The sequence below is a fragment of the Macaca fascicularis genome, chromosome 14 (assembly GCF_037993035.2).
Source record: "Macaca fascicularis isolate 582-1 chromosome 14, T2T-MFA8v1.1".
Classification (NCBI taxonomy): Eukaryota; Metazoa; Chordata; class Mammalia; order Primates; family Cercopithecidae; genus Macaca; species Macaca fascicularis.
In genome coordinates, this window is record NC_088388.1 from 31,492,781 (window position 1) to 31,505,582 (window position 12,802).

A 12,802-nucleotide genomic window follows, 5' to 3' on the forward strand; every position below is an offset into this window, starting at 1 on the left:
AGTTTCTGTTACAGTGTTTGACTAAAATGAACATACCTGTATGAAATTATAGGGACCCTGCATTTGTGCCATAAGATCTTGTACTCGCTGTCTTCTCACAAGGGGATCTGCCTGAGCCACTGGAGTCAACGAGTGGGGCTCTGGTACAGAAGGGGATGCAGCCTGAGGTTGCTGCTGGAGTGAATTTACCACCTAAGGTAGAAAAAACAGGATGAGAAACAACAGGAGAGCAAAAAAGCTCCACTCACTACCATCATGATGTGTCCCCCAAACTACATATACCATCTAATACTATAAACAGAACAGGCTTTAATGCAGTTACACAAATGGACTACATTTATGCCAAATTTAACATTCTGAAAAATATCGTCACTTCTACAGTGTTTCAGTTCCATAGGACCACTATGTAGCATTTCAGGTTGGTTGACTGATTGATTGATTAATTTTTATTTTTGAGATGGAATCTAGCTCTGTAGCCCAGGCTGGAGAGCAGTGGCAGGATCTCGGCTCACTGTAGCCTCTATCTCCCAGGTTCAAGCAATTTTCCTGCCTCAGCCTCTCAAGTAGCTGGGATTACAGGCACCCACCACCACGCCCAGCTAATTTTTGTATTTTTAGTAGAGACAGGGTTTCACACCATGTTGGCCAGGCTGGTCTCCAACTCTTGGCCTCATGTGATCCACCTGCCTCAGCCCCACAAAGTGCTGGGATTACAGGCATGAGCCACCATGCCCGGCCAGGAGAATGGTCTTGATAGAAGAATAACATATTAAAAAGAAAAGCATATTACCCTCAGCTTACAGCTATTTTCCTGCACTTTGGGGGTGTAAAGAAAGACATCTAAAAGAGGATCAAAAGGAAGGCCAGGACCCATTGGTAAGGTTTTTTTGGACTGTATCTTACAGGTAACAAGGCATCACTGAGAGCCTCAAGTACAAGTAACTTAAAGCTAACTTTTCCAATAAAATTAAGTTGTGACAATGAATAGGATGGTCCAGAGGCAGTCAGAGAGGAGTAATATGAAGAGAGTCACTGAACTAGACATGAGGACCCAAAAAAAAAATCATCGTATCAGTTGAGAGACAGCATTAGAAAACACTAGAGGAAGTCTACAGCCTGGTGACCAAACAGCATTAGGGTAAAGGAGTACAAGATGATACCCCAAAACACAGATCAGTGTAGGAGCCCTGATTTTTACAAAGCAACCTAATTTCAGTAAGAGACAAATCATGGTAACAGATTAATTCACATATAACTTTGTATAAAATAATTTTTTTACATTGGTTCAGCAAAACAGTGATCCTATTAAACATCCACAGGGATAAACATTCATTTTTTCGAAGTAACAGTCTGGTGTAATGAGTTTGTTATTATAATAAATGTACTAATAATGCAAAAAACAATCTTAATTTGTTCTCAGTAGAGATAAAAATTACTAAGTGAAGACAAAGACAACAACCTTGCAATACAGAGAACTCTTACCTCAACCGTTTCAACTGTCCACTCATCTACCTGCTCCTTTTCACCACTGGTGAACTGTGTTTCTGCCATGAACTGTCTATTTACATACTGCAAAGCAAAGTAAATGTTTGAGACATTTGTTTGAAAGGCAGCAAAGTAAAGGCAGCATTAAATTAAAATCATACCTCTGTTGATTCAACTTCACTTTGCTCAGTGTACTCTTCTGCTGGCTCAGGTTCTAAGAGGTTAAAAAATGGTGCAAAACAAAAGGATTTTTAGGTCAGTAATACTACTCTACTCTGCGTGATATTGGTAGATAACATGTCATCATACATTTGTCCAAACCCAGAGAATTACAACACTAAGAGTAAACCCAAATGTAAACTATGGACTTTGGGTGATAATAATGTGTCAATGTGGGTTTATCAATTGTTAACAAATGTACCACTCTGGTCAGGTGGATGCTGACAATGAGGGAGGCTGTGCATCAGTGAGGGTAGAAAGTAAATGGGAAATGGCTACACCTTCTGTTCAGTTTTGCTGTGAGCCTAAAACTGCTCTAAAAAATAAAGTCGGCTGGGCACAGTGGCTCATGCCTATAATCCCAGCACTTTGGAAGACCAAGATGGGTGCACACCTGAGGTCAAGAGTTCGAGACCAACCTGGCCAATCTGGTGAAACCCCATCTCTACTAAAAAATTGGCCAGGCATGGTACTGGACGCCTGTAATCCCAGTTACTCAGGAGGCTGAGGCAGGAGAATCGCTTGAACCCGGGAGGCGGAGGCTGCAGTGAGCCGAGATCAGGCCATTGCGCTCCAGCCTGGGAAACAAGAACAAAACTCCATCTCAAAAAATAAATAAATAAATATAAATAAAGTCTATTTTTAGAAATGATACCATAAAGTACAATAAATCTTTTTTAAAGTTAAGAATTCAACTAGGCCAGGCGCGGTGGCTCACGCCTGTAATCCCAGCATTTGGGGAGGCCGGGACAGGGGGATCACCTGAGGTCAGGAGCTTGAGACTAGCCTGGCCAACGTGGTGAAACCCCGTCTCTACTAAAAATACAAAAATTAGCCAGACGTGGTGGTGTGTGCCTGTAATACCAGTTACTGGGAAGGCTGAGGCACGAGAATCACTTGAACCCGGGAGGCAGAGGTTGCAGCAAGCTGAGATCGTGCCACTACACTCCAGCCTGGGTGATAGAGTGAGACTCAGTGCCCAAAAAAAGAATTTAACTTAAGGCCAGGTATGGTGGCTCACGCCTATAATCTCAGGACTTTGGGAGGCCAACGCAGGCGGATCACTTGAGGTCAGGAGCTCGAGACCAGCCTGGCCGATATGGTCAAACCCTATCTCTACTAAAGATATAAATGGTCAGCCAAGCATGATGTTGTGCACCTGTAATCCCAGCTACTCAAGAGGCTAAGGCAGGAGAATTGCTTGACCCTTGGAAGTAGAAACTGCAGTAAGCCAAGATCATGCCACTACACTCCAGCCTGGGCAACAGAGCTAGACTCTGACTCAAAAAAAAAAACAAGGCTGGGCGCAGTGGCTCACGCCTTTAATCCCAGCACTTTGGGAGGCCAAGGCGGGTAGATACCTGAGGTCAGGAGTTCGACATCAGCCTGACCAACATGGTGAAACCCCATCTCTACTGAAAATACAAAAATTAGCCTGGCGTGGTGGTGTGCGCCTGTAGTCCCTGCTACTCAGGAGCCTGAGGCAGGATAATCGCTTGAACCCGGGAGGCAAGAGGTTGCAGTGAGCCAGGATCACGCCACTGCACTCCAGCCTGGATGACAGACAGAGACTGTCTCAAAAAAAAAAAAAAAAAATTCAACTTAAATTCCAAACAAAGTAAATAGTTCACCATCACATAATCTAAATTTACTTACAAACTTATTTATAAATTAACAGTGTTTTATATTTTAGAAAGTTTTCTTTACCATTTATTCCAGAATTAATTACTTTAGGTTCAACAGTAGCTATTTCAGATCATGTATAACGCAAATAAAGAGCTAGTATATTAAAAGCCCTCTTTCTTCTCATAAGTAATAGTATAAAGCAGCATACAGATTAAAAATCTTACTTAGTAAAGTTGTAAGAGGGGGAAAAAGATTGCCTTATATTAATCTCCAACTATTAATCCTACCAATGTACAATCTTCCCTTCTAGTTTCAACCTACTAGCTACCCGTTACCAAGTGCTTACCGTGTGCCAGGCACTATATACACACTTGACATATTTTCTTTTTGAGACGGAGTCTTGCTCTATCACCCAGGCTGGAGTGCAGTGGCAAGATCTTGGCTCACTGCAAGCTCCGCCTCCCGGGTTCACGCCATTCTCCTGCCTCAGCCTCCCGAGTAGCTGGGACTACAGGCGCCCGCCACCACGCCCGGCTAATTTTTTGTATTTTTAGTAGAGACGGTGTTTCACCATGTTAGCCAGGATGGTCTCGATCTCCTGACCTCTCGCCCGCCTCGGCCTCCCAAAGTGCTGGGATTACAGGCATGAGCCACCGCACCCGGCCTTGACATATTTTCTAAATAGGGAATCTGAGGTACAAGAGTTTTACTAACTTGCCCAAAGTTACAAAGCTAGTAAATGTTGAAGCCAAGATTTAAATTCAGGCACTCTGATTCTAGCAAAATTTATACTCCGATGTTTCCTTGTATTCAGAATTTCACTCATCAATGTAAGAGTTACCATAAAAGTATTCACAGTTCGGTGTCTAGCTATATAATTAGTGTTGTGTCCCATGATAAAATTAACTGGAAAAGACTCCTTGCCTTGGAGGAATTTATAGTTCAAGATTATGGAGTTATAATCTCCCCATGATTAAAACAAAACAAAAGCAACTCATACTATTCATCCAATGCACTGGCATGGTAAACAGCAAATCTGGACATTTCAGACAGAAACCTATTTGAAAATCCTTGTTAACAGGTGGCCCTCACCCATACTCCTGCCCATCAATACTACTGCAAAAGAACTATCAGTTTGTAATAGTGATCAAGACTAGTAAGACAAATGACTGATAATGAATACTGGTAGGAATTACTCAATAATCTCTCTTAACAGTTTGTCATGCTTAAAGTCTCTTTAAAAATAAAATCTAGTGTACATATATGAAAACTAAGTACATATATAAACTTGTAGCAAAATCAAATAAAACCAGAACCCTAAACTAAAGTTCATATCCACCTAATACTCACCAGCTTCAGGTACCTGGTCTTCAACTGCAGGTGCTGAGGCTGCCTCTTCTTCCTCACACAACCCATTCTGGTGGTTGTGGGTGCTATCAAAGTAGTTTGACTGAAAAACACGCTCAACAATTTCCTTCAGAACTTTATCTAAGAAAAAGAGCATGAATTATAATGTAAGACTTATCTGAGGATGCCTGGCTTGAAGAAGATCCAACATTCTATAAAATATTGTGATTAAAAAACAACCATTACTAAAACACATATACACATAAAAAGATTACATTTCACCAAGAACAGAAATGTATTACAGAATGATAGGGAACAAGAAGAATGTACTTATATTAAACTTTACGGGGTTTTTTGTTTGTTTTTGGATACAATCTTGCTCTGAAACCCAGGTTGGAGTGCAGTGGCGTTATCTCAGCTCACTGCAACCTCTGCCTCCCAGATTCATGCAATTCTTGTTCCTCAGCCTCCCAAGTAGCTGAGATTACAGGTGCGTACCACCATGTTCAGCCAATTTTTGTATTTTTAGTAGAGGCGGGGTTTCACCATGTTGCCCTGTGAAGGTCTGACCTCAGGTGATCTGCCCACCTCGGCTTCCCAAATGGCTGGGATTAACAGGCATGAGCCACCGTGCCTGGCCTGAACTTTATGTATTTTAAGTAAATTAGTCAGGGGGAAAAAGATGACATTTAACATTTATTCATTCAAAAAGTATTTATTCAGCACCTATTACATATTAGGCAATATGCTAGGCACTAGGAAAACAAAAAGGTATGTAAAGACACAGTATCTCCCCTCAATAAGCTTATGGTCTAACAGAGGTGGTATCAAATACAACTACAAAAAACTTACATCTGTGAAAAGTACTACACAGAAGTACAATGGATTGGACCCAATCAGAGTGAGGCCACAAAAGGCTTTCCTAGGTAAGTGCTACAAGAGTTGAAATCTAGAAGAGTAGAGGGGTGAAAGTGTTTCAAGATGGAGGAAAGAGCATTACAAAGTCCTATACAAAGGATGTCAAATACAAGAAAAGGAAAGGAAGCCACTATGGCTAAAATACAGGGAACAAAGAAAAAGCATAGGGAAAGATGTGGCTGCAGAAACTGGTAAAAAACAGACCATGAATGTCCTTGAAGTTAAGGACAAACTTATATAAATAAAACTGAGATGAAGCCACTAAAGATTTTAAAGAGGCAGAGGGGTGGACTCAGTTAAGCAACTGCGTCAGACAAGAGAAAGGCATAAAAGTAGAAGAGAAAGAAGTAGACAATCGAAAGATATTTAAAAACAAAAACTATCAGAATTTGGTGTACCAGGATATTTAAAAACAGTGCAGGGCAGAGGGGGAGATGTATAAAGAGTTATTACTTTCAATTTCCTTGGCTTGTATATTATTAATAGTTATACAGTAGGGCCACTCCCTGATAGGTCACTGTAAAGAAAAATAAAATTCTGAGGACTATACTGTATCAAAAGCTTTGGGAAATTAATCCTAATAAACTACCAACAACTCTAGATAATGAACGCTTCATATGTTTTCCTTATTTCACTTCAGCAGCTCCTGGCTCAAAACTGTTTTCAAGAAGTTATAGATACAAATCAAATGCACATAAAAACACTAATTTGGGTATATTAGTACCTTTCCATTATAAAGATTAGTACCTTTCCATTGTAAAGATGTCACATTCCTATGATGTGGGAATAAGATTAGGTAGAAAATAACCAGCCGGGCGCGGTGGCTCAAGCCTGTAATCCCAGCACTTTGGGAGGCTGAGACGGGCGGATCACGAGGTCAGGAGATCGAGACCATCCTGGCTAACACGGTGAAACCCCGTCTCTACTAAAAAAAAATACGAAAAACTAGCTAGGCGAGGTGGCGGGCGCCTGTAGTCCCAGCTACTCGGGAGGCTGAGGCAGGAGAATGGCGTAAACCCGGGAGGCAGAGCTTGCAGTGAGCTGAGATCTGGCCACTGCACTCCAGCCTGGGCGACAGAGCCAGACTCCGTCTCAAAAAAAAAAAGAAAATAACCCCAAAACAAGCTATAAGCTTAAAGGTTTAGTAACACCTTTGTTACTCAGCAATGCTCATGAAAATTTGATGAAGCTTGACCTAAAACTACTTTTTTAAGCTAACAAGCTTATACATATAGAACTTGCAGAACTAAAAGCAAAAAGGTAAACACATATTTTACAAAGAAATACAGACCAGAGTAAAAGTTAACGAACCAAGAAAATTATTTCTTAAATGAAGAAAGGACAGACAAGCACTGGTACCCTTAAAGCAAATATACTCTTCTAAATTTTGCCAATTAAAGCTCATACCATTTTGGTGACTAAAGCTTATAATTCAATCTGATTTCTTTTCAACCAACAGCTAAAAATGCATAAATACAGATGCTTTCATTTTATGTTCAAAAATCTACCTTCCTAATTCAACCTTACAAATCGCAAAGATAAGAATCTATTCCCTGGTTTCACAAAAGGCTAAAACGTAAATTCCTAGTTTACTGAAGGAGTGAAACATGAATGTCCGTTTTTTAAAAAATCAGTTCACAGTTGCATGTTTGAGAATAAGGAGCTCACACAGAAAACTAGACCAAGTATCAGAATATTTTAAATACAGAAAAAAACTAACATCCTCAAATTAGCAGATGTCTAAGACAAACTAAAGAAAAACTAAGGCAATAACCATGAGCAAAATGTATGAAATGCAATAATTGTTTCATGAAACTTCAGCCATAAAACAAACAGTCCCCATCTATTACTAAAAGCTGTGGAAACTCAATCTGATGGTAATCTGTCTACCTCAAACATAATTAAGTTACATACAAGACCATGTGAAGTTAGGACTATCATACTCCCAGTTTCAGTTGTTTGTTGCTTGTGTTCTAATTTCCACATTACAGATTAAACATATAAAGAAACAAAAAAGAAACCAAGCAGTAAATAGCAGATGAATGTTACATATACACTTCTAAATTTTATTCAATTAATATTAATTTTAAATAGGAAAACTAGCTGGGCGCAGTGGCTCACACCTGTAATCCCAGCACTTTGGGAGGCCCAGGCAGGTGAATCATTTATGGTAAGGAGTTCGAGACCAGTCTAGCCAACATGGCGAAACCCTGTCTCTACTAAAAATACAAAAATTAGCCAGGCGTGGTGGCGCATGTCTGTAATCCCAGCTACTTGGGAGGCTGAGGTGATAGAATCACTTGAACCCAGTAGGCGGAGGTTGCAATGAGCTGAGAGCACGCCACTACACTCCAGCCTGGGTAACAGAGTAGACTCCGTCTCAAAAAAAAAAAAAAAAAAAAAAACTAATTTTTTTTCTCTCAAGTGAACTATAAACATAGGAAAATTAATTTTTAAAGATTCCTAGTTATAAAATCAAAGTTATCAGTGATACTCACAGGTGGTTCCACATACAGGTTTTTCCTTCCCTTCCAGCAGGTCCCACAGGTGAATGGAGGCATGTTCATACTGTTCATTCAACCTTTTAATAGTAAATAGCTAATTAATAACCTTTCAGTTGTCAACTTAAATACTCAGAAGTTTCTATTATCAAATACCACTAATACCTCAAGCTCATGTCCCGTTCAGGGTCTACTAGCTTATAGAATTCATCCAACAATGACAGCTCCTCTTCGGACAATATTGGCACTCCATTCAAACCTTGTTTCAGGTCAGTCCGCACTTCATCATCTCCCAATTTGTCCAAAACATATTGTAGCTCAAGTACAGTTTTTAAACGTTTCTGTTCAGCTTCTTCTCTCATAAGCTGCTCCCGACGTGCTGTCTTCTTTATTGTTTTCTGAATCTGCAAAACGATATCAATGTAAAACACCAAAATGAGTTCTATAAAACTTAGTTCAATCCATTTCAGGTTCAGCTTAAATAAGGCATGTTTTACTCAATGAGTGAGATATGACCCCAGTACACAAAAGGATGATTCCTGACTTACAAATACAGTTTTAAACATAATCTATTTTAAGCAATTGTTAAAAATTCAGAACAGCTCTTTCCCTAGAAGGTATTTTACTACTGAAATATTACTGATGAAACAATGTGTTTGGGGCTTCTTTCAAAATAATCTAGAGGGCAAAAGGAGCAAGGAAATGAATGTGGATTTATGTGAAATACAACCGACCATGAGATGATAAATAAACAAGTTCGGTACAGGTACAAAGAGTTTCACTGTACTGTTTTCTTTAGTTAGGTATATATGTCTGAAGTTTTTCATTATGCATATAAAAGGTAAAAATTTTATGAAGTTAGAAATTATACAGAAATTTAAAGGCCTAGGCCAATTAAAAAAGAAACCCAACCACAGCAACAATAAAAATCTTACCTCGATCTAGCTCCTCTATGGACAAATAACCCAAAGTTCTAACTCTGAGTATCTACTAATGACTCACAAGGAAATGCCAAAAACCCACAAGTGCCCCTTTGCCCCCAAATAATCTGCTGCCAGTCTCAGAAAGACATTCCATTCTATTGAAAAGAGTGCCTAATTTTTTTTTTTTTTTTTTTTGAGACGGAGTCTCGCTCTGCCGCCCAGGCTGGAGTGCAGTGGCCGGATCTCAGCTCACTGCAAGCTCCGCCTCCCGGGTTCACGCCATTCTCCTGCCTCAGCCTCCCGAGTAGTTGGGACTACAGGCGCCCGCCACCGTGCCCGGCTAGTTTTTTGTATTTTTTAGTAGAGACGGGGTTTCACGGTGTTAGCCAGGATGGTCTCGATCTCCTGACCTCGTGATCCGCCCGTCTCGGCCTCCCAAAGTGCTGGGATTACAGGCTTGAGCCACCGCGCCCAGCCCTAATTTTTTTTATGAATAAGATGATGCTGGTGGAGAAAAACAGCTAAAGCTAAGTCTGAATGTATTTTCCCCACATTCCTTTTTTTCTTCCCTAGAAAGGCTGAAAGGAAAACATCAGCCAAACTCAATTATTTCTCTCCCTCTCTCGTGTATCTAACATCAGGCTGGGGACAGAGGAAGGCCAGTCTTTTCAAGAGGAATGGCAATGTTTTCCTTTCCACTTTTTCTCCTTTCTCAAGCCTCACTAGGATGAACCAAGACACAGAAAACCAAAATGGGGACATATGAAACCTATATTAAAGGGAAAAATGGGGAAGGACACCTGGGAGGAATGATGAAGGCTGCAATAACAAGACAAATCTATAATGGCAACAAAGCGTGCAGAATAAATATCTTAGCAATAAATGGCAAGTGACAGCTACAGTGAGCTGAGATCATGCTACTGCTTCAGCCTGGGTGAAACAGTGAGACTGTCTCAAAAAAAAAAAAAAAGTATTCTTTTTTAAAAAATAATTTAATAAAAATTTTTTGAGGCAAGGTCTATGTTTCCAAGGCAGTCTTGGGTCTTGAACTCCTGGCCTCAAGCAATCCTCTCACCTCAGCCTCCTAAAATACTAGTATTACAGGTATGAGCCACCATGACCAGCCAGGAAGGTGTTTTTTGTTTTGTTTTGTTTTGTTTTTGAGATGGAGTCTCACTCTTGCCCAGGAGTGCAGTGGCACAATCTTGGATCACTGACACATCAACCTCCTGAGTTCAAGCAATTCTCCTGCCTCAGCCTCCTGGGATTACAGATGTGTGTTCCCTCGCCCGGCTAATTTTTGTATTTTTAGCAGAGACAGGGTTTCACTACGTTGGCCAGGCTAGTCTTCAACTCCTAACCTCAGGTGATCCATCCGTGGGGTTACAGGCGTAAGCAACCACACCCTGCGCAGGAAGGTCTTTATAGGTAGGTGGAGGCAGGAAACATAAGAAGACGGGCAGGAATGTAAAAGGAAGTTAACAAAGCAAAAGAAGTTAAGAAAGCTATTCTGTATGAAATGAACAGTTCAAGAAGGAAAAAGGCGAAAAGGTAGGCTGCAGTCAGGCTAAAGAAGTTCTTGAATGCTGAACAAAAAGCATGTTTAATAATTGTGGAAAGTATACCAAAGGATCAAAGATAAATAAAAGCTCTGCTAACGAAGTCAAAGCTCAGAGAAAAGTCCTGAAAATACCAAAGTGTTACAAGAGGAGCAAAAAAGGATACAGGTATTTTCATTACACAGTGATAGTAACTTCCAAAATAGATGTTACATTAAACTGTATAGCAATCCTGCTTCTATTTTAAAAAAGAAAAAGAAATTGGGCAGGGTTCATCAAGCTAAGTGGAATAAATCTCTCCTTTGGTGCTATGGTCTGAATGCACCCCCAAAAATTCAAGTGTTGGAAACTTAACCCTCCCAATGCAATAGTGTTGGGAGGCTGGGCCTTTTGGGAGCTATTTAGAATGAATTAATACTACTATAAAAAGAGCTTGCAGGAGTATGATCACTCTCTCTTGCCCTTAAGCCCTCTACCATGTGAGGACACAGTAATGCAGCAAGATGCTGGTACCTTGATCTTGGACTTCCCAGCATCCAGAAGTGTGAGAAACAAATTTATGTTCTTTATATAAATTATCTAGTCTCAGGCATTCCATTATAGTAACGCAAAGTTGACTAAGACACTACGTACAAAATTAAATTACTTTTTTTGTTTCCAGGCAAAGATTTTCCTTCCCTAATCAGATATAATAAGTAATTCTAAGATTAAGTACTTGAAGCTAGGCACATTGGCTCACGCCTGTAATCCCAACACTTTGGGAGGCTGAGGCAGGCCAATCACCTGAGGGGTCAGGAGTTTGAGACAAGCCTGGCCGACGTGGCGAAACCCCGTCCCTACTAAAAATTTAAAAATTAGACGGGCATGGTGGTGCTCGCTGGTCTGTAGTCCCAGTTACTCGGGAGGCAGAGGTTGCAGCAAGCTAAGATAGCGGCACTGCACTCCAGCCTGGTCAACAGAGCAACGCTCTATCTCAAAACAAAACAAACAAACAAAGGATTAAGTGCTTGAAATATATTAGTTATGCATCAAATACTGTTCTAAGCACAACCCTATGAGGTAGGTACAATTATTATCACCATTTTACAGATTAGAAAACCAAGGCACTGATGGCCTCTGCCCATCAGCCCCCTTTCTATCCTATTGGATCTGTTACTCTGGAAAACCTTGACTAATACAAGAACAGTGAAATTAAGTAACTCATTCATGGTCATACTACTAAGTCAAGTCACAAAATTAGGATTCAACTGGGCAGTCTGCTTCTAGAATCACATCTCTTTATCCCTACACTGCATTGTCTCATATAATAAACTGTTTTTTTTTGTTTCAGCAAATTAGAGGAAACTTTATATAGTCACACATTACTTAACAAGGATACATTCTGAGAAATATGTCAGTAGGGAATTTCATCATTGTGCAAACATGGAGTGTACTTAGACAACCTAGATAGTACAATCCACTACACACCTAGGCTATATGGTTTAGCATATTAGCTCCTAGACTACAAATGTGTACAGCATGTTACTGTACTGACTACTGTAGGCAACTGTAACACAGTAGTAACTATTTGTATATCTAAACATACAATAGGTACAATAAAAATACAGTATTATAATGTTACGGGACCACCATCATATATGTGGTCCACAGTTGACTGAAACATCATTATGGAGTATATGCCTGTATTTCAATGTTATTAGCCTTCTCCAAAGAAGATGACACTTATTCAGATGGCTTAATTTTCTGGCCTCAACAAATTATCTGACTTTGCTTGCATTTAACTTTTGTCCTTATTCCCAAAGGTTTTTGTTTTGGATCGAGTGCTGATACAGGAGCACATCAGTTTGCCATACCCCTTAAGGTTCCTAAAGCAGAGAATATTACCAATTATATAAATGAGCCTCTTTATTTTCTGACTGTTAAATTGTGAGTCATTAGACATAAGGAACATGATAAATAAAAAACATTTCTTTATTTATGTCTAACGACTATCTTATTTATATGTATTTGCAGAGCTAACATGTTAAACCAATGAGACCTTTAGCATTAGTTACAACACGTTTGTCAAATTTCAAACTTGGTCCTTTTAAAATTTTTTTTTAATTTAATGGGTTTTTTTTTAGAGATGGGGTTTTATCACGTTGCCCAGGCTGAAGTGCAGTGGCTATTCACAGGAGTGATCATAGGCACAGCGGCCGTGAACTCTTGGCCTCAACCTATTGAG

At 39.9% G+C, this 12,802-nt stretch overlaps 1 protein-coding gene across 2 annotated transcripts in view; it reads right to left on the reverse strand.

Annotated features, from left to right (window-relative positions):
- The window catches only part of CAPRIN1 (cell cycle associated protein 1), a 49,540-nt gene that overhangs the window by 15,283 nt on the left and 21,455 nt on the right, over positions 1–12,802 (reverse strand). For both annotated transcript variants that reach the window (XM_005578232.4, XM_015434930.4), the window contains 6 exons: positions 8,262–8,500; positions 8,094–8,176; positions 4,681–4,818; positions 1,647–1,699; positions 1,483–1,569; positions 37–192 (listed from right to left, as the gene is read on the reverse strand). In XM_005578232.4, the coding sequence (XP_005578289.1) occupies positions 37–192; positions 1,483–1,569; positions 1,647–1,699; positions 4,681–4,818; positions 8,094–8,176; positions 8,262–8,500 (756 nt within the window). The remainder of the gene's footprint in view (positions 1–36; positions 193–1,482; positions 1,570–1,646; positions 1,700–4,680; positions 4,819–8,093; positions 8,177–8,261; positions 8,501–12,802) is intronic.